General features: G+C 32.1%; 1 protein-coding gene across 3 annotated transcripts in view; it reads left to right on the top strand.

Annotated features, from left to right (window-relative positions):
- The window catches only part of TOP2B (DNA topoisomerase II beta), a 63,736-nt gene that overhangs the window by 19,449 nt on the left and 20,362 nt on the right, over positions 1–23,925 (top strand). For all 3 annotated transcript variants that reach the window (XM_045537857.1, XM_045537869.1, XM_045537864.1), the window contains exons 3-23: positions 136–226; positions 1,530–1,593; positions 5,628–5,773; positions 6,629–6,726; positions 7,701–7,913; positions 9,984–10,157; positions 12,351–12,452; positions 12,536–12,673; positions 14,409–14,547; positions 14,880–15,037; positions 15,182–15,307; positions 16,233–16,343; positions 16,426–16,531; positions 17,452–17,561; positions 17,885–17,977; positions 18,080–18,194; positions 19,638–19,759; positions 19,956–20,104; positions 20,656–20,887; positions 22,544–22,678; positions 23,313–23,513. In XM_045537857.1, the coding sequence (XP_045393813.1) occupies positions 136–226; positions 1,530–1,593; positions 5,628–5,773; positions 6,629–6,726; positions 7,701–7,913; positions 9,984–10,157; positions 12,351–12,452; positions 12,536–12,673; positions 14,409–14,547; positions 14,880–15,037; positions 15,182–15,307; positions 16,233–16,343; positions 16,426–16,531; positions 17,452–17,561; positions 17,885–17,977; positions 18,080–18,194; positions 19,638–19,759; positions 19,956–20,104; positions 20,656–20,887; positions 22,544–22,678; positions 23,313–23,513 (2,823 nt within the window). The remainder of the gene's footprint in view (positions 1–135; positions 227–1,529; positions 1,594–5,627; positions 5,774–6,628; positions 6,727–7,700; positions 7,914–9,983; positions 10,158–12,350; positions 12,453–12,535; positions 12,674–14,408; positions 14,548–14,879; positions 15,038–15,181; positions 15,308–16,232; positions 16,344–16,425; positions 16,532–17,451; positions 17,562–17,884; positions 17,978–18,079; positions 18,195–19,637; positions 19,760–19,955; positions 20,105–20,655; positions 20,888–22,543; positions 22,679–23,312; positions 23,514–23,925) is intronic.

Below are 23,925 nucleotides of genomic sequence, written 5' to 3' on the forward strand. Positions count from 1 at the left end.
ATATTTTTTTTTTTACTCTGAAGGACTAAATATTTACATGGAGTAAATGAACATAATGTAGATTTATACTATGAAAAATTGATGTGAAAGATTTATGGAGTAAAAAAGTGTTTTTGAATTTTTCTCTCCATGCAGGTAATGTGGGTGTATGATGAAGATGTAGGGATGAATTGCAGAGAGGTTACCTTTGTGCCAGGTTTATACAAGATCTTTGATGAAATTTTGGGTGAGTACTTGTTTAGGATTTAATGCATCTGTTTCTGTTAATATCTCTCTGTCTCTATAAAGCCAGACTTACTAGTATAAATTCTGAAGGTATATCTCTGGCTTTTATCCTGAATATAAATGTTATTCAGAAAATTTATACTACTAGCTGTAATATTTTCATATGTCTGTGTTTCATATCTTTGCGTTTCATTTTGTTCATCTATAAAATGAATGTGTTTTATTTGTAATCCCATAGTTGATCTGTACTCCTGTATGTGTAGTCATCTGGGATTTGCTGGCAAACAGTTACCTTGGGGGCATGTTAAATATGGAGATGTAAGGGACTGATAGTGCAGGTTCAGTGAGTTGGAGGTGGGACATGTAAATTTGTGTTTTTCCATCAACAAATCAGCTATTTCTGTTGGGCACCCAAGTTTAGTACTATTCTAAGTGATCTCTGTCCCCTGCAAATCACATGATTAATTAAATTATAATGAAGTGTGAATGTCTAATTGATTTCTAAAGAATGCTTGTACTTTGGAAATGTTTTTAACCAAGGGCTTTCTAGAGATTCTTTGCTCTGCTACCTCATTAGTGCAACTTGAAGTTTCTTAAACCAGAGGAGTTGTATGGGTCTCTCTGAGCTGCTGCTTCTTGGCCTTTAGGAAAAGGATAGGAAAGTAAAACTGGTTACATGTAATATCTTTGTTCTTGCCTCCCAGCTATCCACCTATTTTCCTATTTATTTTAGGTTGATCAAACAGTGTTTGTCAAGAACATATTTCTTTTATGTTTCTGTTCAAATTTTCTTGAAGCAGTGGTTAATGAATATGAAAATATTTTTACTGTCAGCTATAGTGCATAAGGTTTAGAATTTTGATTTCTAAGAGTGTTTAGGACCTTTCTTTGTAATTCAAAAATAATTGGTTTGAGTTCAATCTGCCTATAAAATCACTAGTTTATTGGAGGAGATCAATAGAAAGTAATTATTAGTTACCAAGATAAAATATAATTAAAATTTTTATTTTTAGACCTGGATGGGGGTGGGGGTGGTATAAAACACAGGTGTTTGCTCTTAATTTGTTTTTATATATCATTAAAATACTTTTTCCTTTTTTAGTGGTGGAAAATATAACAGTAATTTGGTATGACATAAAATTTAGGAATATTATTTGGGAAATAAGATTTTGTAGTATTGTCATTAAATATTACCATATGTAAATGTTTATATTAAGTAAGCAGTGATGCACATACAGTTGTGACCATGTTTTGTTTATTGATGTAATTTTGTATATTACTCACCGAGATATTTAATTTTGTAGTTAATGCTGCAGACAATAAACAGAGGGATAAGAACATGACCTGTATTAAAGTTTCTATTGATCCGTAAGTATATTTTAAGTTTAATTTTTTATCTTAAGTTGTTTGATTCAGGTAATCCCCAATTTGTAAATACTCCTCAAATGAATAATGTCTATGGTAGTATTCCTTTGTTCCCCTGTTGCTTCACATTGTTATTTTTGCCTCTTTTTTTCCTGTGTCATTTATTACCTTTTTCCCCAGAGTACTTCCTGGGAGCACTTAGAGACCATTTTTCTTTGATGCTGTGGATGCTATTTCAGCTGTTAGAGTAATCACTCTATCTTTCCTTCTTACCTTTACTTTGGGCCTCAAGTTAAGAGCTATTGTTAGTGTTTTTCTAGTTATATTATGGGTTAAATTTGCCTTTCATGACTGGTATTTGGATTTTCCTTATTTATGACATCATTTAATAAATTAGGTACTGCTGGTTTTACAGAATATATATCAGATGTTTAGCTAATTAAGTATCAGTATGGTGATTGATTTTTGGGATGGTAAGGGGGTATAAAAATAGTTTTAAATTCAAAACATAGTTGTTACATTTGTCATGTTTTGTTTTACATTGAAATAAAAGAATTTTTTTAGCAGAGGCAGTTAAAATGAGGTGGGAGATAAATAAGAAAAAAGAAGTTAATATCTGGTTGCCATTAAGAACTAAATAAATTTAGTTATACCTCTAGCTCACTGTTATGCCCACAGAAAAAACCAAAAATTCTTAGCTGTTCCAAGGAAGAAAGGGTGAAGGTAGTATATATTTCACCTTTCCTTTTTCTTTTATTTCTTTTGTTGTTCACTAATCATTGATGAGAGATTATTCAGTCTTTCCCCTGCCTTTAATTGAATTTTATGTATATCTAAAATTGGCAATAGGCAAGCATTTAGTGAGAAGTGTTGCTTCTTGTATTTTATTTCTGAATTTTAGCCAAAACATTTTGTTCTTGTGAATTTCTTCCCATAAAGTCGTTGCTTATTTTTCTTTACTACATAAACTACAGAATTAGTGTTACTTTTATTAAAATGAATTTTATCTCAGAGACATAATTTTTTGCTTAAGTTAGATTTTTAATTTTAGAAGTCATTTTAAAGCAGAATTCAAATGGGAAAAGCATTGTTATGCTGTTTATCCAGTTGACCCAGTTTTCTCTGCTGTCCATTCTGGTATCCTTTGAGTTTCATTCTTCTAACTTTTTTATATAGCAGATTTTTATTTTTATTTGTGCATGTGTGCGCTAGAACTTCTTGTGTGAAGGAGAGGTTAACTTTTAATAGCTAATGGGCTAAGTTTATATGATATATAGCACAGCTTAGCTTTTATTCTTTTTTCCCCCCCATAGTACTCTATTATGTAGGGATAAAATTTAAATAAAAAGTCATGGTTATAAAAGGCATAAGAATACATTAGCAAGGCATACCATATAGAATTTGGACAGCTTTTCAAGAAATTAGAGAACTTGGAGCAGGTGTTAGTATATTTTGCGTTGCTATAAAGGAATACCTGAGACTGGGTAATTTTTAAAGAAAGAGATTTATTTGGCTCACGTTTCTGCAGTCTGTAGAAGCAGCATTGTGTCAGCATTTGCTTCTGGTGAGGGTTTCTGGGAGCTTCCAATCAAGGCGGAAGGCAAAGGGGAAGCAGGTGTGTCACATGGTGAGCGAGGGAGCAAGAGTGTAAGAGGTGGTGGTGCCAGGATGTTTTGAACAGCCAGCTCTTGGGTGAACTTATAAAGTGAGAACTCACTCATTAACTCATTATTGTGGGGAGGACACTGAGCCATTTATGAGGGATCTGCCCCCATGACCTAAACACCTCCCACTTGGCCCCACCTTCAACACTGGGGATCAAATTTCAACATGAGATTTGGAGGACAAAAATATCCAAACTATATCAGAGCAGCTTCTTATAGGGGGGCTTAAAGCTTGTTAAATAACATTACAGTTGGTATTGAAACAGTTTATCTGCCCGGATCTATCTGATTAAAAAACAAACAGTTGAAAAGCACATTAACCAGAGTTCAAAATACTCCTCTAGCTTAAGTATTCTTCTTTATTTAGGGTTGAAACCTTAAAACTACAGCTTTCAAAAAATATCACACACTCATGCTAAAATATATATACATATACATTTCTTTTTTTAAACAAATAGGATCATAGCATGTGTACTATTTTGTATCTTTCTATTTTATTCAACATTATGGACAGCCTTTCTTATTAATTTACATAGATCTGCTTAATTCTTTTAAACTACTCCCCATTATTATGTTGTTGTATCATAATTTATTTAACCTCTTTCTAGTTTGTAAATAATGGATATTTAGATTGTTTTCAATGTTTCTTTTTAGCCTTAATTTGTTTTTGAAACTTTATTTGTAGCCTATTCAAACACAGTATTCTAATTTCTAATATTTCTGTGAAGATTATCGATGGAGCATTTAAGATTGTTAAAGACTTACTGGAGAACTGATGTCATAAACTGACCCTAAAGGTTTGTGTAAAATTTGGCTAGACAAAGGAGAGAGGAAAAAGACATTATAAGTAAGGAAAAGACCCATAAACAGTGAAATGGAAGAGCTGAGAGTGAACATGGACAAATAATAAAACTGACCTGTAGGAAAAATAGGATGCATGTTTCAGAATAGTGGTAATTATATTTGCCTACCAGCAGGGATATGGATAACAGGCCTTGAACATGTAGTAGAGGATTCTTAAGCTTGATTTTGTTGAAGCTGTGGACCTACTGCTGTGTTCTAGAGCAAAATATAGTGTTATGAAAGCTGGATTAAGTCCATCAAAGTTATGTAAAATATATTTAAGTGGAGTGGCTATAAAGGAGACTTGCAATAATCAACATTTGAGGTGATATTAGTCTATCTAGACTACTGACATTTGGAATGAAGAAAAGATTGATACTGATATAAAATGAATCTAATAGGACAAGCTAATAAGATTTGATGACTTATGATTCTTGAGAATGATATCAAAATTTGAGCCTAGCAGACTAGGAGAAATGAAGCTCTGTTGCAGAGTGAGAGAAAGAAAAATTGATTGCCTATTTGGGGAGGGAGGATGATATATTAAGTTTCATTTTAGTTTTTTTTTTTTTCCTGCTTTTGATTTAATTACCCCATGGATCTTTGATTTTCATTTTGGTTTTTATAACTTAATTTTTTAGTGTAATAACTACTTCTAATAATTCTTGAGAGATTAAGGTATGTGTAAGTGAAACGGTGTGTTTGGGAATCAGACTGGTAAATGGTAGCTTTTTAAGCTACTTCTCAGTATTGGTTATGAAGCTGTGCTTCTTTTCAAATTTGTCTCTTAAATGGATAAAAAGGTATCATACTACTCAAAACAATGGAGTATGTAAAATTTTTCATCTGAACTACTGTCTATGTCAAGTTCCTGTTACTCGTAGGAGCCTCTACTCTACACCATTCAGGGCTAAAGTTGATGGTTTTGTGATAGAAAGGCTGAAAAGACTCAGAATAGATAATATATACACATTTTAAAACCATTAAAAGTAATTTTTGACAATGATTGACACAATACAAACAGCCCTCTGACATTTAGGCTGGGAATGGGATACATTTCCGGCTGTTGGTACCTTTTCCAGTTGTACTGCTGTAGCAGTTAGGTAGGAAATGAAAATAGTAATGCCCACTGGCTCTGTAGAGCTGTGGTTCCCAGGTGTTATGCTGGTAGAATCAAGCAGGAAGATCACGGGTTATGTATATGAAAAGAAAACTGAATCTATAGCTGAGTTCTTGTAAAAGCTCACTTCTTTTACTATTTTCTGAGAGGCTGAGAAGAGTTTTTTCTCCTGAGAAATACTGCATTATTACCTTGCAGACCTTATTGATCCTAATTTGAGTTATGGCTCAGGGATAGAAATGTGTGTCCTCAGCAAGTATTTTCTTGAAAGATGAGTCAGTGTCTTTTAATTGATGATGCTAGCATCTTGCTTATGATCGTTCAGGTTTAATCTAGATTACTTTACTTTTTAATTAATTAACGTATCTTTAAACTATCTTAAGCTCTAAACTCTGCTTGTTTATTTACAGTGAATCTAACATTATAAGCATTTGGAATAATGGGAAAGGCATTCCAGTAGTAGAACACAAAGTAGAGAAAGTTTATGTTCCTGCTTTAATTTTTGGACAGCTTTTAACATCTAGTAACTATGATGATGATGAGAAAAAAGTTACAGGTAAAGTCTGAATAGAATTTTGATTGAAAAATATTGTTTTCTTAACAAAAATCTCTAACGTACTATTTTTATATAAAATATTACAGGAAAGGAAACTTGTGCAGTTTTTTTGTGAGAAAATCCTTTTCAGAATTAGTATCTATCTGTCACGTATAAGTATTGTCTTGATAATAGTCTAACAGTGACAAAATATTTTAAAGTCTGGTAGTACATTGAATTTTATCTTAGGACTGCTGGAACTTTAATCTAGCTGACAGTTTGAGTTTTAATTTAAATAAGACTGGTGTGATGCCTAATATATGAATTTCTTATTACATAAGCACTATGTCTTTAGATATTAAATCACTATTAAACTATTTTCCTTAAGAAGATCAGGGTCAAAAATCTAGATTCTCTTTGAAAGTGCTTTGACCAAAACCAGATGTTTTCATACTTACTTATGTTGCCCAAGTAGATTGATAGTTTCTTTTTTAAAAAACCAAGGTTCTGGGAAGTGATGTAGATTAAAATTTTATAATAGAGAAGCAACTCTGATAGAAAGTTCAGATTTCATATTCACATAGACTTACTGAGTAATGAAAGATACCAAGCTTAATTCTTTTGAAATTGTGATTAAAGATAATGAATCTACAAAATACCTATTTTAATTATATTACTATATACTAAATCTTAATTATATCTTCCTTTAAATGAAAAAAAAAATCTAAAAATATTCTAGAATATTCAATCGATGATTGATAAGATAATGCAATAAGTGGAACTGTTTTGCAACAGACTTGCCCTATGGTAGGTAAGTTAAGAAAGTTCCTTTAAAATAATTTTCACTAAACCTTTTACATGTAATTTTTCTTATAGGTGGTCGCAATGGTTATGGTGCAAAACTTTGTAATATTTTCAGTACAAAGTTTACAGTAGAAACAGCTTGCAAAGAGTACAAACACAGTTTTAAGCAGGTATGAGAGAAACATCTATTTCTTTTTTTAAAATAACATTGTTTTGCTGAGCTCAGAATTTTAAGTAAATTGCAGTGATACATACAGAACTTTTTTTTTTAAAGCATTAACCAAGTCATAAGAGCAAAGAGATGTCAGAATGCTTGGGAGATTTCATATAAGCCTATCTTTACCATTCCTTTAAAACAAAATGCTTTGACAGACTTTCTTCACTTAAGTATTAGTGAAAATGTCTTGAACCTCACAGACTCATTTCAATGCAACCCCTTTGTATATTTGAAAGATTCCTCACTGAATCATCAAATTCATATTTCAGAATTTTATTTTATTCTTGTAGGTCTTTAAAATAGTTTGACATTTTATGTAAACTAAAACAATTTTGTCTGGAAAAGCATCATGCCTGTTTATTTTTTGTGAAAGTCTGTGCAGTCGTGTTGAAGAATTTGAAAGATATTTTGCCAATAGTATATAAAGTTGTGCAGTTTATTTTTGACATGAGGTTGTTATAATAGTAGTGTAGTTGTTCTTTAGGGGGGTTAGTTCCAGGATCACCCTTCCCATACCCAAAGCAGAGGGTGCTCAACTCCCTCGTAAAAAAAAAATGGTGTAGTATTTCGTATAACCTACGCACATCCTCCCATATATTTTAAATCACCTTTAGATTATTTCTAATACCTAATGCAGTATAAATACTATGTAAATAGTTTTCATGCTACATTTTTTAATTTGTATTATTTTTTATTGTTACATTGTTCTTTTTTATTTTATTTTTCCCAAATACTTTCAAGCTTCAGCTGGTTGAATCCACAGATGCAGAAGCCATGGTTATTTCAGTTTCAAGGATTTGTTTGGTTTGTTGTGAGGCTGGAAAATGGATATAGTTGTGGTAAATGAATGTATTTCATGAACTGAGTCTTTATGTATTATGAAATGTAGAAGCATTATAGAAATATTTGATTATTTTTCTTTTGAAGACATGGATGAATAATATGATGAAGACTTCTGAAGCCAAAATTAAACATTTTGATGGTGAAGATTACACATGCATAACATTCCAACCAGATCTTCCCAAATTTAAGATGGAAAAACTTGACAAGGACATTGTGGCCCTCATGACCAAAAGAGCATATGATTTGGCTGGTTCATGTAAAGGGGTCAAGGTCATGTTTAATGGAAAGAAATTGCCTGTAAGTACCCTCTAAAATAGTTTAATACTTTGTTATTTTGTACACAGGATATTGTTGGATGTTGCTTTTTCAATCTGATAATCTCTTTTACTGGTTTGTATCATTCACATTTAAAGTGATTATTGATATATTTGAATTAAATTCTACCATTTTTCTAGCTGATTTCTATGTGTTGTATTCTTTGTTTCTTGTTTCCTCTTAGTCTGCTTTCTCTGGTTTTAATTGAGCGTTTTTTAATGATTTTATTTAATCTTCTGTGCACTTATTATTTATACTTCTTTAAAAAATTTTTTTAGTGGTTGCCCTAAGATTTACAATAAATATATTTTGTAAATGGTTTGAGCCCACCTTCAAATTACATGTAGTAAAAGGACTTTATGACAGTATAACCCCAGGTCCTCCCTCCCATTCCTTGTGTCACTGTCCTCATACATTTCACTTTTACATATGTTCTAAACAGCAGAAGGAGAAGACAGAATGAGGCAGAAGAAATATTTGAAAAAATAATGGCAGAAAAAAATGTCAAAATTAGTGACATTGTTACTGCTTTAAGCAGTTATTTTTTTAGAGCAATTAAAAATGCAGTGAAAGATTATGTTTTATATATTTTTATTCCATTTCCAGTGCTCTTCATTTTTTGGACTAGATCTAAGTTTCTAATTTTAATCATTTTCTTTCTGCTTACAGGGCTTCCTTTAGCATTTCTTATAGAGCATTGCTAGTAATGAAATCCCTGTTTTTGTCTGAAAAAGTCTTTATTTTTCCTTCATTTTCAAAGGATATTTTCACTAGAATTAGAATTTTGGGTTGACAGTGTTTTTCTTTCAACACTTTAAAAGTGTCACTTCATTGTCTTCTTGCTTACATGGTTTATGAGAAGTCTGCTTTGTTCTTATCCTTGTTCCCCTGTTGATAAGGTGTTTCTTTTTCCTCTGGCTGCCTTGAAGATTTTCTCTCGGTCTTTGGTTTTTTGAATATGATATGCTTATGTGTGTGGTGTTTTTTTTTTTTTTTAGTTTGCTTGGTGTTCTTTGAGCTTCTTGGATTGATTGTTCAGGTCTGTCACTAATTTTGAAAATTTTTGGCCATTATTTCTTCAAATATTTCTTCTGCTTTGTTCTTTTAAGTGGTATTACCATTATGTATGTGTTATATTGTTTGGTGTTGTCTCAAGCTCTTGAATGCTTTGTCTATTTTATTCACTCTGTTTTCTCTTTTTGTTTCAGTTGGTTTACTTTCTAATGCCCTATCTTCAAGTTCACTGATTTTTTTTTTTTCCTCTACTGTGTCAAGTCTACTCATGAGCTGTCAAAGGCATTCTTCATGTCTTCTGTGTTTTTGAAGGGAGATGGGTCTAGGTAGATTTCCCAGTGGCTGCTTGTTTCCCTCTCCAGGCTAGCAGCATGGGGGGACTTTTTTCTAGATTCTCTCTGATCTTTCCTGTGAGAATCTGGTAGGGTTTTTGGAGGAAAAACCTTGCAAAAGAATATGAGCCCCTTATAACTATGACCCCTATATACATTCATACTAGTCTACATTGTTCCTGTGTGATTAGTCAACATTTTAGTTTAATGTTCCTACTAGCTTATTAAACTTCTCCAGGTAAGCAAAAGTTTATGTTCTGTGGTTTCCTACACGTACTTGCCTCTCCAGGCTTCAGGACGGCCAGCTAGCCTGTAATCTCTATTCTTTGATGGATTTATGAAAAGTCATTAATTTATTATCTGACCAACTGATTTCTTTTAAGGATAGAAGCTTTTTTTCCCCACCTCACTACATTTCTGAACTCAAACTGGAAGTTTACTTTGTCATTTTAAAAACTTAAAATTTTGAAAGATTTTATAACAATTTACCTGTCCCTTCATATCTTCTCTTTATCAAGTATGCATAGAAATGAATTCCTTTTTAAAGGGCACGGGTTAAGGAGTAGATTAGGTAAGTGCTTTGGATCTATGTATTAAGAGCTATTACAAATGAAAGCAAATGAAAGTATAAGAAATACTTAATGTCATTCACCTATTTGAACTATCACTATAAGAGTAATTGTTTATTATTTTTGTATTTTAATAGGTAAATGGATTTCGAAGTTATGTAGATCTTTATGTGAAAGACAAATTGGATGAAACTGGGGTGGCACTGAAAGTTATTCATGAACTTGCAAATGAAAGATGGGATGTTTGTCTCACATTGAGTGAAAAAGGATTCCAGCAAATCAGCTTTGTAAATAGTATTGCAACTACAAAAGTAAGTATGCAAATTCTTTGTTTCCAAGTCATTGGTAGAACAGCGCTTCATTAAAAACTATAAAATTAACAACAAAAACACCAACCAAAAACCCCCCAAATCTGTTTTTGTTAAGTCAAAATTAACTTATGAAAATGAAACCTTATTGTCTGTGAAATAGCTCTATTAACAATTTATTTAAGTATCCATTGAGAAATAAGTTTATATTATTAGTGTTTATAGTTGAATATACTTATATTTTACAGAATTTAGAATAACAAATTCCTTATTCTGTGTCTTGATTTTGGATGTAGAAGATAATAATAGGAGATGAATTAGTTTTGGGGTCAGATTGTGGAACATATTATCTGCCATTCTAAGGAGTTTGAACTTTCTGTAGGCTTTTGGATTTCAAAATCAAACAAAATTCTTATTTAAAAGGATTTATTTATTGATTATAATAAAGTGTTGGACAATACAAGCATGCAATATCCTGGAGTAAATTAAAGCAGTGATTCGTCACTCTTGTTCAAGTTTTACCTTCTTTTGATGTTTAATGTTCAGTATTTTTAATAATCTACCATCACTCTCTCTAGTCAACAAAAGTTCTGAGCCAGTTTGATTACATTTTGTTGTGTAATTGAAGCCTAATATACAGTGGCTTAAACATGTAAAGGTTTTTTTTTTTTCCTCTTTCAACTAGGGACTGAGGGCATGTAGTCTTAGTCTGGTACCTTAGGCTCCACAATGCCATCAGGAACCTCTGCTCTTCCTGGCTTTCTTTTCTGCCACTCTTAGCATGTGGCTTTCATGAAGATGCTTACTACACCCCATGCTTCATTTCCAAGTTTTAGAGAGACAGAATGGGTCTGGCAGGTGCATATGCCAGCTAAATCTTTTTGTCAGGAATACAGTAGTTTCCTAGAAACCCCACCTGGTAGATCTCTGCTAACATTTCATCAGCTAGAACTGGGTCAAATGGCTATCCCTAACTACAAGGGAGTCTAGGTTAGCAAATCCTTTTAACAGGGCATGTTCCCAGTTAAAAATAATTTGTGTTTGTTAATGAAGTAACGGGAGAGTGCATATTGGATGAGCAACTGGCAGTGATTGCTGCAATCTCTAGGCTCAAATCATGTGACTCTATTGTTTTTCCTTTATATAAATAATTGAGTTGGCTGTATGGAATTAATATGGAGGTGTGTGACATAATAAGAAATATGTATTTGGTCTTTGTGCCCTGTTCCTGAAACACCTGTAATTTCCTGACAGGAGTGTTTTTTATTCTAATATTTGATCTTTGTCCTTGGTTTCTGACACAAAGCTCCTAAATCCCTTGGAGTTTCCTGGTCAATAGGAGCATCTTTTGTTCTAATATGACAATTCTTGGCGGTCCCTTAGATGGCTTCACGATGGGGGAGCTGGTTGCCAGAAAGCCCAAGCCTTGATTAGAAGCCTGGAACTTTTGGCTCTACCTCCCCTCCCCCTAATCTCTGGGTAGGGGTGAGGGGCTGGAAATTGAGTTAAAAATCAATCATGACTATGTGATGAAAGCTCCATAAAAAAAACCCCTAAACAGTGGAGCTCAGAGAACTCCCACGTTGGTGAATACATTGAAGTGCGGAGAGTGTGGCCTGTCTGGAAAGGGCATGGAAGCTCTGTGCTTGTACCTTACCCTATGCGTACTGACTTGTATGCTTTATAATAAACTGGTAAATGAAAGTAAAGGGTATACCTGAGTTCTGTGATCCATTTTAGCAAATTATCAAACCTGAGAAGTTGATCATGAAAACCCTTAATTTAGAGCTGGTTGGTCAAAAGTACAGGAGGCCTAGGACTTGTGACTGGCATGTAAAGTGGGGGGCAGTCTTGTGGACTGAGCCGTTAACCTGTGGAGTCTATGCTGACTCCAAGTAGTTAGTATCAAAATGGAATTACATTGTTGAATGTCCAGTTGGTGTCTGGTGAATCAGAGACTTGGTTGTTGATATGGAAAACATCCGGGAATAAGTGTCAGAGTGTGGTGAGAAAAAAACCACAGAAGCTTATTTAATGGCCCTGTGGCCAAACGGTTATTATTTTTAAAATCCTGACTCTCAGTCTGAGACTCACATTACTTCTTTAGAAAATAGGATTTATAAGACTGATGTCAAAGTATTTTGCTACCCTAACTATAGAAGATTTTGGATTCTATACCTTTTTTTCCCTCTTTAGGGTGGACGGCATGTGGATTATGTAGTCGATCAGGTTGTCGGTAAATTGATTGAAGTAGTTAAGAAAAAGAACAAAGCTGGTGTATCGGTGAAACCATTTCAAGTAAGTGATGTTTTATATATTATGGTGAATTGCTAAATAATAGCATTTCTGATGTTGACTTTTTTCTGATATGTTTTCAACAGGTAAAAAACCACATATGGGTTTTTATTAATTGCCTTATTGAAAATCCAACATTTGATTCTCAGACCAAGGAAAACATGACTCTGCAGCCCAAAAGTTTTGGGTCCAAATGTCAACTGTCAGAAAAATTTTTTAAAGCAGTGAGTAAAGCTTGTATTATTTTTCGGTGTTATTAAGAGTTGATTAAGTAGTTTTCTTGATATATTTATTATATTTGTGATTATTTCCTCTCATCATATTAACTGTGGGTATAGGCATGCTTACACTATAAACTAATAGTGATAATTCTGATTATAAGAATTAGCTTAATTCTGATAACTTCAAAGGATAGTCTTTATTGTTTCATAGAACAATTGATTGTTTTTGCCCAGCATTTAAATAGGGAATTATGTAACTAATTGTATTGTTAGCTTTGCATTTACTGTTGTAAAGCTCAGATTTCTCTTCTAACAAATGTACAAGTCCTTACAAGACTTTCATCTTTTCCACTCTTATTTCAACATCATCTACTGATTTTTCCTTTACATATTTTTTTATTGCAGCAGTATATACCTAAGCTAAATATTTTCTACATATTTTAAAATTTTACTTTGCACACAATTTTTTAGGCTACATTAACTTTTCTAAAATAAGGTGAGAATAAAAATAAATAATAAATCTTAGATTTGTAACAGAACCTTGTGGCTGGTAGTAGCTTCTTGTAATCTATACAGTAGTCAAGATTTGCTTCAGTTCCTTTGTTCAGCAGTACCATCAGTAAATATTTATGAAGTAATGTGCCTTTAAACACATTTGGCAGTGAGAATGTAAAAATGAATCATCACAGCCCCTCCTCTTTGGAAGTTTAGTTTGGTGGGAGAATAATGTGTAATTGCCATAGAGATAACATATTTGTCAAATTCCAATATTGGAGTTTCAAAGGTAGGTTATCAAAAACAAAAACAAAAGTTGATTTTTAGGTTATAGTCTAAGGCCTATAGAAATAGTATTTTCGGATTTAATTATAATGAATTCTGAATACAAATTACCCTATACTAATGCTTTCCCAAATTTCTGTCCTTGTAACAGTTCTCATGGTTAAGTGATTTGATTTTAGACTTTATACTTTTTCATTTAGACGGAGTAAATTTATATTTGGCAATACAACCCACCTCTTTTCTTTATATGTCTTAAACATTCCAGAAAACTGTTGCATACACCTAAGATCAAATCACCCAGAATGATAAAAAATAACTTTTAGGACTTGTAATTGAATATGCTTAACTTCTTTTTCTTTTTCTCTTTGGGTTAACACTTGTCACATGTTCATTCACTGCAGGGTACAAACAATATGTAATATATGTAATGGTGAAATCGTCATTACCAAGCTATTTAAAGAATAAGGCATATTCATAAGTTACCAAGTTTATCCTAATGTTCCCTTCATGTTGTTATTTTTTATTTGTCATAGTGAATTTAAGACTCATATCTTGTATTGAAGGATATCAGAAATGTCTTTGTCTAGAATTTGCCAACTAGTAAATTCATAGATCAGGTTTTACTATGTTAGTTTTAACAAAATTAATGTATAACAAGAACAGTATATATTTCTCATGGAGTTTATATGATAGAATTTTTCTCATATTTGATAAAATCATCCTTTTTTATGTGTTTATATATTTAATACAAATTTAATACAATAGTTCGTTGTATATAGCTGCCTTAGTTTCACTGTTGAGTAAAATTTACTAGCATGTATCATCATTATGACCATTATTATTTTGTCCTAAAATACCTTAAGACTGCAGATTCCAGGTATTGCATTAAGCCCTATAAATTTTAACTAAACGTATGAACTTCTGCCTTGTTTGTGTACCATTCTGCTTTGGTTTTTAGGCCTCTAATTGTGGCATTGTAGAAAGTATCCTGAACTGGGTGAAATTTAAGGCTCAGACTCAGCTGAACAAGAAGTGTTCCTCAGTAAAATACAGTAAAATCAAAGGTATTCCCAAATTGGATGATGCTAATGATGCTGGTAAGATTCAGATATTTTTGAAAAAGATTTTGATTTAAGTTTGTCTTTTAATTTATCCAATTTTAGAAACTTTTATTTTCCACGTATAGTTAAAATATAATTTTCTGTGCGGAGTACAATTTTATTTCATTGAAATCATTGCATGTGCTACATATTACTAATTTTGGGGGGGCTAGGAATTCAACAAAATATACTTAATGTTTAAATTATATTGAGTGTAAGATGACTCTTATAGTCTTTCACTGTCAGCATCGTGATCGTTAATTTTCTAACTTTCTCATTGGTAAAATTATGAGGAATTTTGAGTATATGTCATTTTTAATTTCTCTCAGGTGGCAAACATTCCCTGGAGTGTACACTGATATTAACAGAGGGAGACTCTGCCAAATCACTGGCTGTGTCTGGATTAGGTGTGATTGGGCGGGACAGATACGGAGTTTTCCCACTCAGGGGTAAAATTCTTAATGTACGGGAAGCTTCTCATAAACAGGTATATGTATATAAATATATCTCCATACATGTATCTGACATTTCTAATATTTTACTAATAAAATTTTAAAAATGTAATTTCCAACTCCCTTTTTGTGTATTTCAACACCTTAAATTACTTTCATTGCTTTTCATTTTTGCATAGATCATGGAAAATGCAGAAATAAACAATATTATTAAAATAGTTGGTCTACAATATAAGAAGAGTTATGATGATGCAGAATCTTTGAAAACCTTACGTTATGGAAAGATTATGATTATGACTGATCAGGTTGGTTTGAAAATTACCATATTTAAAATTTACATCTTTAGATTATCCTTTTAATATTTGTTTTATTAGACTTTTTCCAAGACATTATATGTGAAAGTGACTACATCGAGGGGGAAAACACATTGTTCAATGGAAATGCTTATATGAAGCACATTTTACATTGTCTAATTTTTGAGGTTATAATCTTTAGTTATTTAAAAGTATTTTAAAATGTAATAAATATGAGAAGAATAGAACGTACTGTAGTAGTATGGTGATGAAGCCTACGTACAAGTAGGAATGAAATGATGGAATTTAACAAGTAAGAAAGAGTAATTAATAGGACAATGGTTAATATTTGCATATAATGGCATGATTTGGGATACAAAAACTGGGAGGACTTGGATAGTAAAATCAAGTAATCAAGAAACAACTAGAAAATTGAAAAGGGAGAGTTTTATTTGCAGCCAACTGTTTATTTCATTTATGCTCTGAATAAAAGTATTTGTGGAGAAAATATTCAATTGAAGAAAAGCTGCTACAAAATTTTAAGCAGAAAATTTGCAATTTTTATGTTAAGAGACTTGTGAATACCCGTACTCTGGGTTTCCCTTTCCATTGCCCAGTGAGTGGCATTATAACCATATTTTATGTATTTTCCATCCTTAAATCATTCTTTTAGTGAAATCTAGGAAACTATAAAAGAGATGTAATATATTTTGTGATGACAGGAAGAGTCAGTCTATCAATAGTCATATTCTTTATTTGCACTTTAGGAAAAAAATACTATGCTCATCTAAGTTATACCTATTTTGTAAAATGCAATTCTAAAATTTGAATGAAATTTTGCCTGTACTGCATTCATATATTTTAAAATCTGTTTGTATAAGTAATTTTATTTTGTAAAATTATTATAGGATTTTTTACTTTATTAACATTTATTTAGGATCAAGATGGTTCTCACATAAAAGGCCTGCTTATTAATTTCATCCATCACAATTGGCCATCGCTTTTGAAGCATGGTTTTCTTGAAGAGTTCATTACTCCTATTGTAAAGGTACTATTTGCATTAATATGTCTTTATACTTCTGTCTTAAAGGATAGCAGAAAAACTAATTTTTTTTTTCAATTAATTTAAGGCAAGCAAAAATAAGCAGGAACTTTCCTTCTACAGTATTCCTGAATTTGATGAGTGGAAAAAACATATAGAAAACCAGAAAGCCTGGAAAATAAAATACTACAAAGGTTTGTATTTTAAAATAGTTAAATTTTGTGAAGTAACTGCTGATATAAGTTTATTTTTTGAGAGCAATCTAAAGAATATTTTGAAAGTTCATCTCTTTTAGACTTTGAAGACAGCTATTACTGATTTTTAAAAAGTTGTTACAGAAAATTTTATAAAAGTAAAGTATTATAATGGATTTCATTGACTGGAATCACCATTTCAATGGCCAGTCTTATTTCATTTAAACTTCTCTTATTGCCACCCCATTAAGTTAAAATATTAATGCTTCCAGACATTATAGTATTTCATCAATAACTACTTTAATATGTCTCTAAAAGAATTTTAAAAAATAGTCCATACAATTATCATACCATTTTTAATATCCTTAAATACCTAGCCAGTGTTAAAATTCCATTGATTATATTAAAAATGTTTATAGAGTTTTTTTGTTTTTGTTTTTTGGGTTTTTTTTTTTTTTTTAGTCAGGTACCAAACAAGGTCTATACATTGCATTTGGCTGATAAGGCTCTTAAATCTCTTAATGTATCATTTCTCTTTTCATAATTTTTCCTTACAATTTATTTGTTTAAAAAGTTGTGTTCTGTATAATTTTCCACATTCTGGATTTTGCTGATTGTATCTCTGTAGTTTCATTCAATATATAGCACTTTCCCCTTATTTTCTGTTAACTTGGAGGTGTGATCAGATTTGAGTTAGATTTGTTTGGCAAAATCATTTCATAGGTTGCGTTGTATACTTACGTGTCAGGAGGCGTATAATATCTGATTTGTCTCTTTTTGTCTATTAAGGTTGGTTAGTTAGTATAGATGTTACCAGCTTGATCCATCGTATTATTATAACTTCGCCACTAACTTTTCACTTGATAGTTTTAAACAGCCATTGAAATTCATGACTCACTTTTATTTTTAAAATTTTGCAGGTTTGGGTACCAGTACAGCTAAAGAAGCAAAGGAATATTTTGCTGATATGGAAAGGCATCGTATCTTGTTTAGATACGCTGGTCCTGAAGATGATGCTGCCATTACCTTGGTAATTAAGTTAATTTTTGAAAAGCTTTTGTTACTCATCTCCCTACCTGCCATACTTTTCCTCCCAGTCCTGATTTCCTATGATAAGACTCTTTTGAAGTTCTAATGCCCAAACCAGTTAATTTTTAATCCCCCCCCCAGATTATGCCATGCTCTCCTACTTCTTTAATTGAAAGACCTTAGTTCAAATGTATTTTTGATAAAAACCTTGGGTAAAAACATCTTAATTTCTCAGAAATCAATAATTAATTATTTGTCATTATACATTTTAATTTTCTAATGAAATTTTTTTAATGTGCGAAATCATTATCTGGAATCTTTCAGGCATTCAGTAAGAAGAAGATTGATGACAGAAAAGAATGGTTAACAAATTTCATGGAAGATCGGAGACAGCGTAGGTTACATGGCTTGCCAGAGGTTAGTCATAAATAAAGAGTGGTGATCTGGGGGGAGGAAGAGAGAGAGACTAAAATTCATGCAGTAATAATGACAATATTGCTATGTAAACTTCTCTCTTAGCAATTTTTATATGGTACAGCAACAAAGCATTTGACTTACAATGATTTCATCAACAAGGAATTGATTCTCTTCTCAAACTCAGACAATGAAAGATCTATACCATCTCTTGTTGATGGTAAGTAACAATTGTTTAAAAATCTTTCTCATTTTTGTATGTTGAGCATAGTTTAATTTCATGTACTTTAAGCCATCCTCATGATACATTTTTAAATTCTTGAAATCTTATAAAACATGAAGAACTGGTTCAGAGGAATTTAAAACCTTTTTGATGTTGCTTTTGAGATATATGTTTTGGTAGGGCTCAAATCTTTAATATTTCTTAGTTTGGAACTTTTAAACCCGTTTTGAGTTTTTCAGGAAAATTTGGAGTAATCTTTAAAGCTGTTACTACAGAATTTCTAAAATAAAAAGTAAAATGGGACTTGATAATTCTAAAATGTTTATCAGAGACTAAATTTAAAAAACACCTTTATACTCCATTACTCAAAACGTAATGCTTTAACTTACTTAACTTGACAAAAATAATTTAGAAACTGTTTCCCATTAGTTAAAGCAGATTTTGGTCTTCTGTCTAGAACCTTTTTTCCCCCTCATTTTATAACTTTTAGCAAGTTTGTTGGTCTTTGTGTTCCTCTATTTTTTAGCTAATAGCAGATAGTTCTGCCCATCCATCAAGTTCTAGCCTTAAGTTGCATCCCTTCTGTGAAGTCTTCTCTAATAGTTCCAAGTATGTTTGTCTCAGATGCCAAAACATCTGTGTCAATTATTGTGTGCCTCTTATGTTAGCTATGTTAATTTTGTTTCCTCAATTAGATTGTAAAATTCTCAAGGAAATGACCATATTTTGTCATCCTCTAGTTTCTACCATCTTTTGGGCCCATAATGATGAGAATGATAGTTAGTGTATACTATAAAAGGATTATTACTGTGCTCATTGGCCTAGAGTGAGAAGAATGAAAGGAAGAACAATTTGCTCACATTGTCTCATGTAATCCTTATGATAGCTGTATTAGGAAAGTAATTATTTCTATTATGCTGATGAGGATACAGACTTACTGTTTTAGTAATTTGCTCAGTCACATGGCAAATGGGCAACTTAAGAAGAGTATGCAGATTAGTGAGGATTCTAAAGCCTGTGTTCCTAAATACCACAATATACTTCTTCCTTGTAAGCATTTTCCTGTTTTGGGATACCTATAGTATTTTTTAGGCTCATTGATGGTTTGCTGGTACTCTAGTTACAAGCAGCAATTTGGTTGTACAAGTGTTTGGAAACTCCTATGAATGGAATTTGGTGCCACTGGGCAATTCTTTAAGACCAGAAGGTTATTTTTCAATTGGTAGTTCACTTTTGGAGTAGATTGAGATGGCATAAAAATGTGGTAGTAGTATGTACTTACTTTGTTACAGAATCTCAAGTGAAATTTTATCCAGCTATTCTTCAAAAGCAAATTATGTCTTTGCCTTTTTCTCCTAAGTATATAGAACATTATCACCACTAAAAGAATTGTTACAACTATATCTTGAGGTAATATTTGGTTGCTTTTCTTAATGATAGGCTTTAAACCTGGGCAACGAAAAGTTTTATTTACCTGTTTCAAGAGGAATGATAAACGTGAGGTAAAAGTTGCCCAGTTGGCTGGATCTGTTGCTGAAATGTCTGCTTATCATCATGGAGAAGTAAGCATTAAGATTGGAATCAATTGAGAACTGTAATTATTGACTTGAAGAATGATAATTATGGATAATAAAGTATTTTTCCTTTTATGATGTCTTTGGAAGTGTGAAAGAATTGAGAGTTTGGATTTTAATATAGATTGGGGGGAATAGTTATAGAAAATTTAGAATATTAATGTTCTGTCTTATCCTATTCTAGCAAGCATTGATGATGACTATTGTCAATTTGGCTCAGAACTTTGTGGGAAGTAACAACATTAACTTGCTTCAGCCTATTGGTCAGTTTGGAACTCGGCTTCATGGTGGCAAAGATGCTGCAAGCCCTCGTTATATTTTCACAATGTTAAGGTAAACATTTGCTGATATAACGGTATAAAGTTTGATTTGAAGTTTATTGAAACCAACTAAATGTTTAATAGAATTATAGCTGTGGAGAGAGATGATTGGTTATTCTGTTTAGAGGGTGAATGTATCAACTTTTTTGATCACAAATACAATGAAGTCTGTTGATCTTAATGAATTATTGATGAAATCAGTCCTAATGAATATATAGATTTTTTTTCTGACTCAGCTTTACTGTTTAGGTGGAAGAGGGGTTATATGCTCTATTCAGAGTAATAGGAAATTCTTAAAAATTTATTTATCAATATTAAAGAACTTAGGTAAGTAAATACATAAGTAAAATAGGGCTATTTTATTCTGGCCTTGTGCTTGAGAGAAATGTGCATTTGGTAATAAGGTTAGGTAAGTTTTATTGCTAAGCACATGGAGTTAAAATTATCAAAAATGCATTCTTTTTTAAACGATTTTTTTGAAATGTTAGGTCTTTAATTACATATAAAGTTTTATTTCCCAAAGTCATGCCATTTTTCCATTTTCTTTTCTTTCCCTTTCATTAGCTCTTTAGCAAGACTGCTTTTTCCTGCTGTGGATGATAACTTGCTTAAGTTCCTTTATGATGATAATCAGCGTGTAGAGCCTGAGTGGTATATTCCCATAATTCCCATGGTTTTAATAAATGGTGCTGAGGGCATTGGTACTGGATGGGCTTGTAAGCTACCTAACTATGATGCTAGGGAAATTGTGAACAATGTCAGACGAATGCTAGATGGCTTGGATCCTCATCCCATGGTAATTATTTAGAACCTATTGCTTATGTTGTTTATTTAACAAATGTACAAAGTCCAGTCATTTTAGAAGAGTAATGGAACATTTTTATTTTAGAACATATTGTAGACAATAAAGACAATTAGAGTATAACTTGATATGGGCTTATAGTAAAAGATATAAACTTTGCAATGAGTCTGGAGGTAAGTTTTATGGGGAGAAACTGTTTATTGAAATTTAAAAACACCTTATATTTCAGGCTGTCAGATCTCTAAATCATATAGAGTATAATGCTTCTATGATAAAATTATATATTTGGTTTTATTTTCAAACTACCAAGTCTTATTAGAGTTGTAAGGATGCTTAAAAACGCATTGTATTTGATAGTATGCTGATATAAAAACAAACACATTGCATTGTATATTTTAATGTATCCTCATATTTTTTATCTTGTCCTTTCTTACATTATTCACTGTGCTCATTTCTTCCCCTAAACCTCCTCTAAGAAAAATGTCTCAAGAAAATGATCCTCCCCTCCCCTTGCTTGAAAATTATCTGGAAATTTTCCTTGTCATGATATACTAAAACAAACGTATATTTTTATTTTAAAACTGGTAATGCTCATTATAGAAAATATAGATAAGCAAAGAGGAAAAAATTCTATAAACTCACCATATAGAACAGACTTAATATTTTGATGTACTTTTTTCAAAGTCTTATTCTATATTTATATTTTAAACTAAAAAGTACATTATTATGAACATGATTTATATTCACTTTTTCCCTTAAATACCTTAAAGTACTTTAAAATATTTCTAATGTGAACATCAAACTACTTTTTATGATTATGGTATTTTATTTAAACTGCTTTGTATATTTTTATTGGGATTTTTGGATATGTTTTAGAGTTTTAAGCTAGTGTATTTGATCAATACATGCTTTTTGTGTTTCTACTATATGTATGGCACTATGCTAAATGGCAAGATGAAGAGTTATGGTTTTTGTCTTCAAAAAGTTAATCTGTTGTCAAGACAAGACATCAGGACTTGAAATTTACAGTGATAAAAATGTAGTAGTTGCTCAGTATGCTCTGTGCCTAATTAGTGATAATAACAAATAAAATTTTGGAAGAAGGAGAGATCTTTTGTAGTTCAGTTGGGAAGGATGAGTAGGATTTATGTAGATAAAGTGGAATAGGGGTGGGGGGCTAATGTGTCAAGTCTGATGGATAGAGAGCATGAAAGTGAGAATATTCAAAATATTTAAACACAATGTGGGAGAATAGTGTTTCTGTAAGACAAGTCATTGGAGAAAAAGTAGAAAATTAGATTGGGTCCAGATTGTGGAAGGATTTCGACGTAAGGCCCAAGGAGTTTGAATTAAAAGGGCATATTAATCTAGGGAAGAAGAAGGTATGGAGGCAATAGACTGAAAAAAAGTACTATTTTAGCAAGACTAGGAAAGATGATGCTAAGATTTTGAGATTGGGTAATGTTCAGATAACTGAAGTTATGAATTCAAGATTGATCATTTAGAAAGGGACAATTGAGGATGAGGAATTCAGTTTGTCATGCTAATCTATCATTGTCAGTAGAAGTATAGACTAAAGGGCATTCAAATGTGGTACTGGCACTCAAGAGAGAAGTCAGGACTTTAAATAATTTCCATTTTTCTCTGCAGCTTCCAAACTACAAAAACTTTAAAGGCACGATCCAAGAACTTGGTCAAAACCAGTATGCAGTCAGTGGTGAAATATTTGTAGTGGATAGAAACACAGTAGAAATTACAGAGCTTCCAGTTAGAACTTGGACACAGGTTAGTATATATATATGAGCTGCCTGTGAGAAGGGCATTCCATTAAACAATTCTTTCTGGTAAGAATGATTCCATCGTTGTTTGTCCTAAGTTTGAATAGTGTTTAAAAATTCCCAGATACAGTTTTTACTCATTCATTTGAATTTTTGCTTTGAATATTCACATAGTAATTAAAAACTGTTCAAACTTCTCTAAATAATGTAGTATAACTTAGGTGAGTGATTTTTTAGAGACTATTGTCTTTGTATTTACCTTAAAATAAAAGGAGTAGAATAAGAAATAGTGTTTTGAATCCTTATAAATATGGTCAACAAATTCATGTCAGTATCAGTTGTTACAGATCTAAAAGCATGCATGTCATTTCTTGTCAGTTCTAGTTGATGTCATTTTCTTCATACTCTCAGCCTTTGTTTTGCCCTTTGGAGTATGAGCAGATCAGAACCATTACCTTGTATGTCTTTTCTCACTGCTGAGATCCCCATATATTGTCTTCTATAGTGATTGGCAGGAGACAACAGAGGTTGAGGTTTCCTTTTTTCTCCTGGTGGGAGTTGAGAAATTTTAAAGATTGTATGACTTTTGTAGTGTGAGAGTGTATCATGAAAAGAATTACTTATTTTAAAATCTTTTATAGGTATACAAAGAACAGGTTTTAGAACCTATGCTAAATGGAACAGACAAAACACCAGCATTAATTTCTGATTATAAAGAATATCATACTGATACAACTGTGAAGTTTGTGGTAAAAATGACTGAAGAGAAACTAGCACAAGCAGAAGCTGCTGGATTGCATAAAGTTTTTAAACTTCAAACTACTCTTACTTGTAATTCCATGGTAATTTATTAGATTTGCTTTTAATATGTCTTGCATGCATAGGTTGGATTGTCGTAATTGGTTTCGTGTTGGGAGTAGTATAATAAGCCTGAATTTTTTCCCCTGTATATTTGCCGAAGAATCTAGGGGCACATTCCTTTCCTCTACTATTATCCACTACCCTTACTCTCAACTCTGTGTTTATGCATCTGGGTTTGAACACACAGGCTACAACACTTTCACACACACTGACTAAAAGTTGTGATTGTTGCAAGGTATTCGTGTGCCTTATGCCCGTCCCTATTAGCATTTTAATGTAGAGTACTTATCTCCTCATAACTCTAATCTGCTTTGTTAAACTTAAAAATTTATTCTTATACATATAATTGGGGAGAAAGGTAGAAAGTTAATGTGTATGATTACCCAGGTTCCA

The sequence above is a fragment of the Lemur catta genome, chromosome 1 (assembly GCF_020740605.2).
Source record: "Lemur catta isolate mLemCat1 chromosome 1, mLemCat1.pri, whole genome shotgun sequence".
Classification (NCBI taxonomy): domain Eukaryota; kingdom Metazoa; phylum Chordata; class Mammalia; order Primates; family Lemuridae; genus Lemur; species Lemur catta.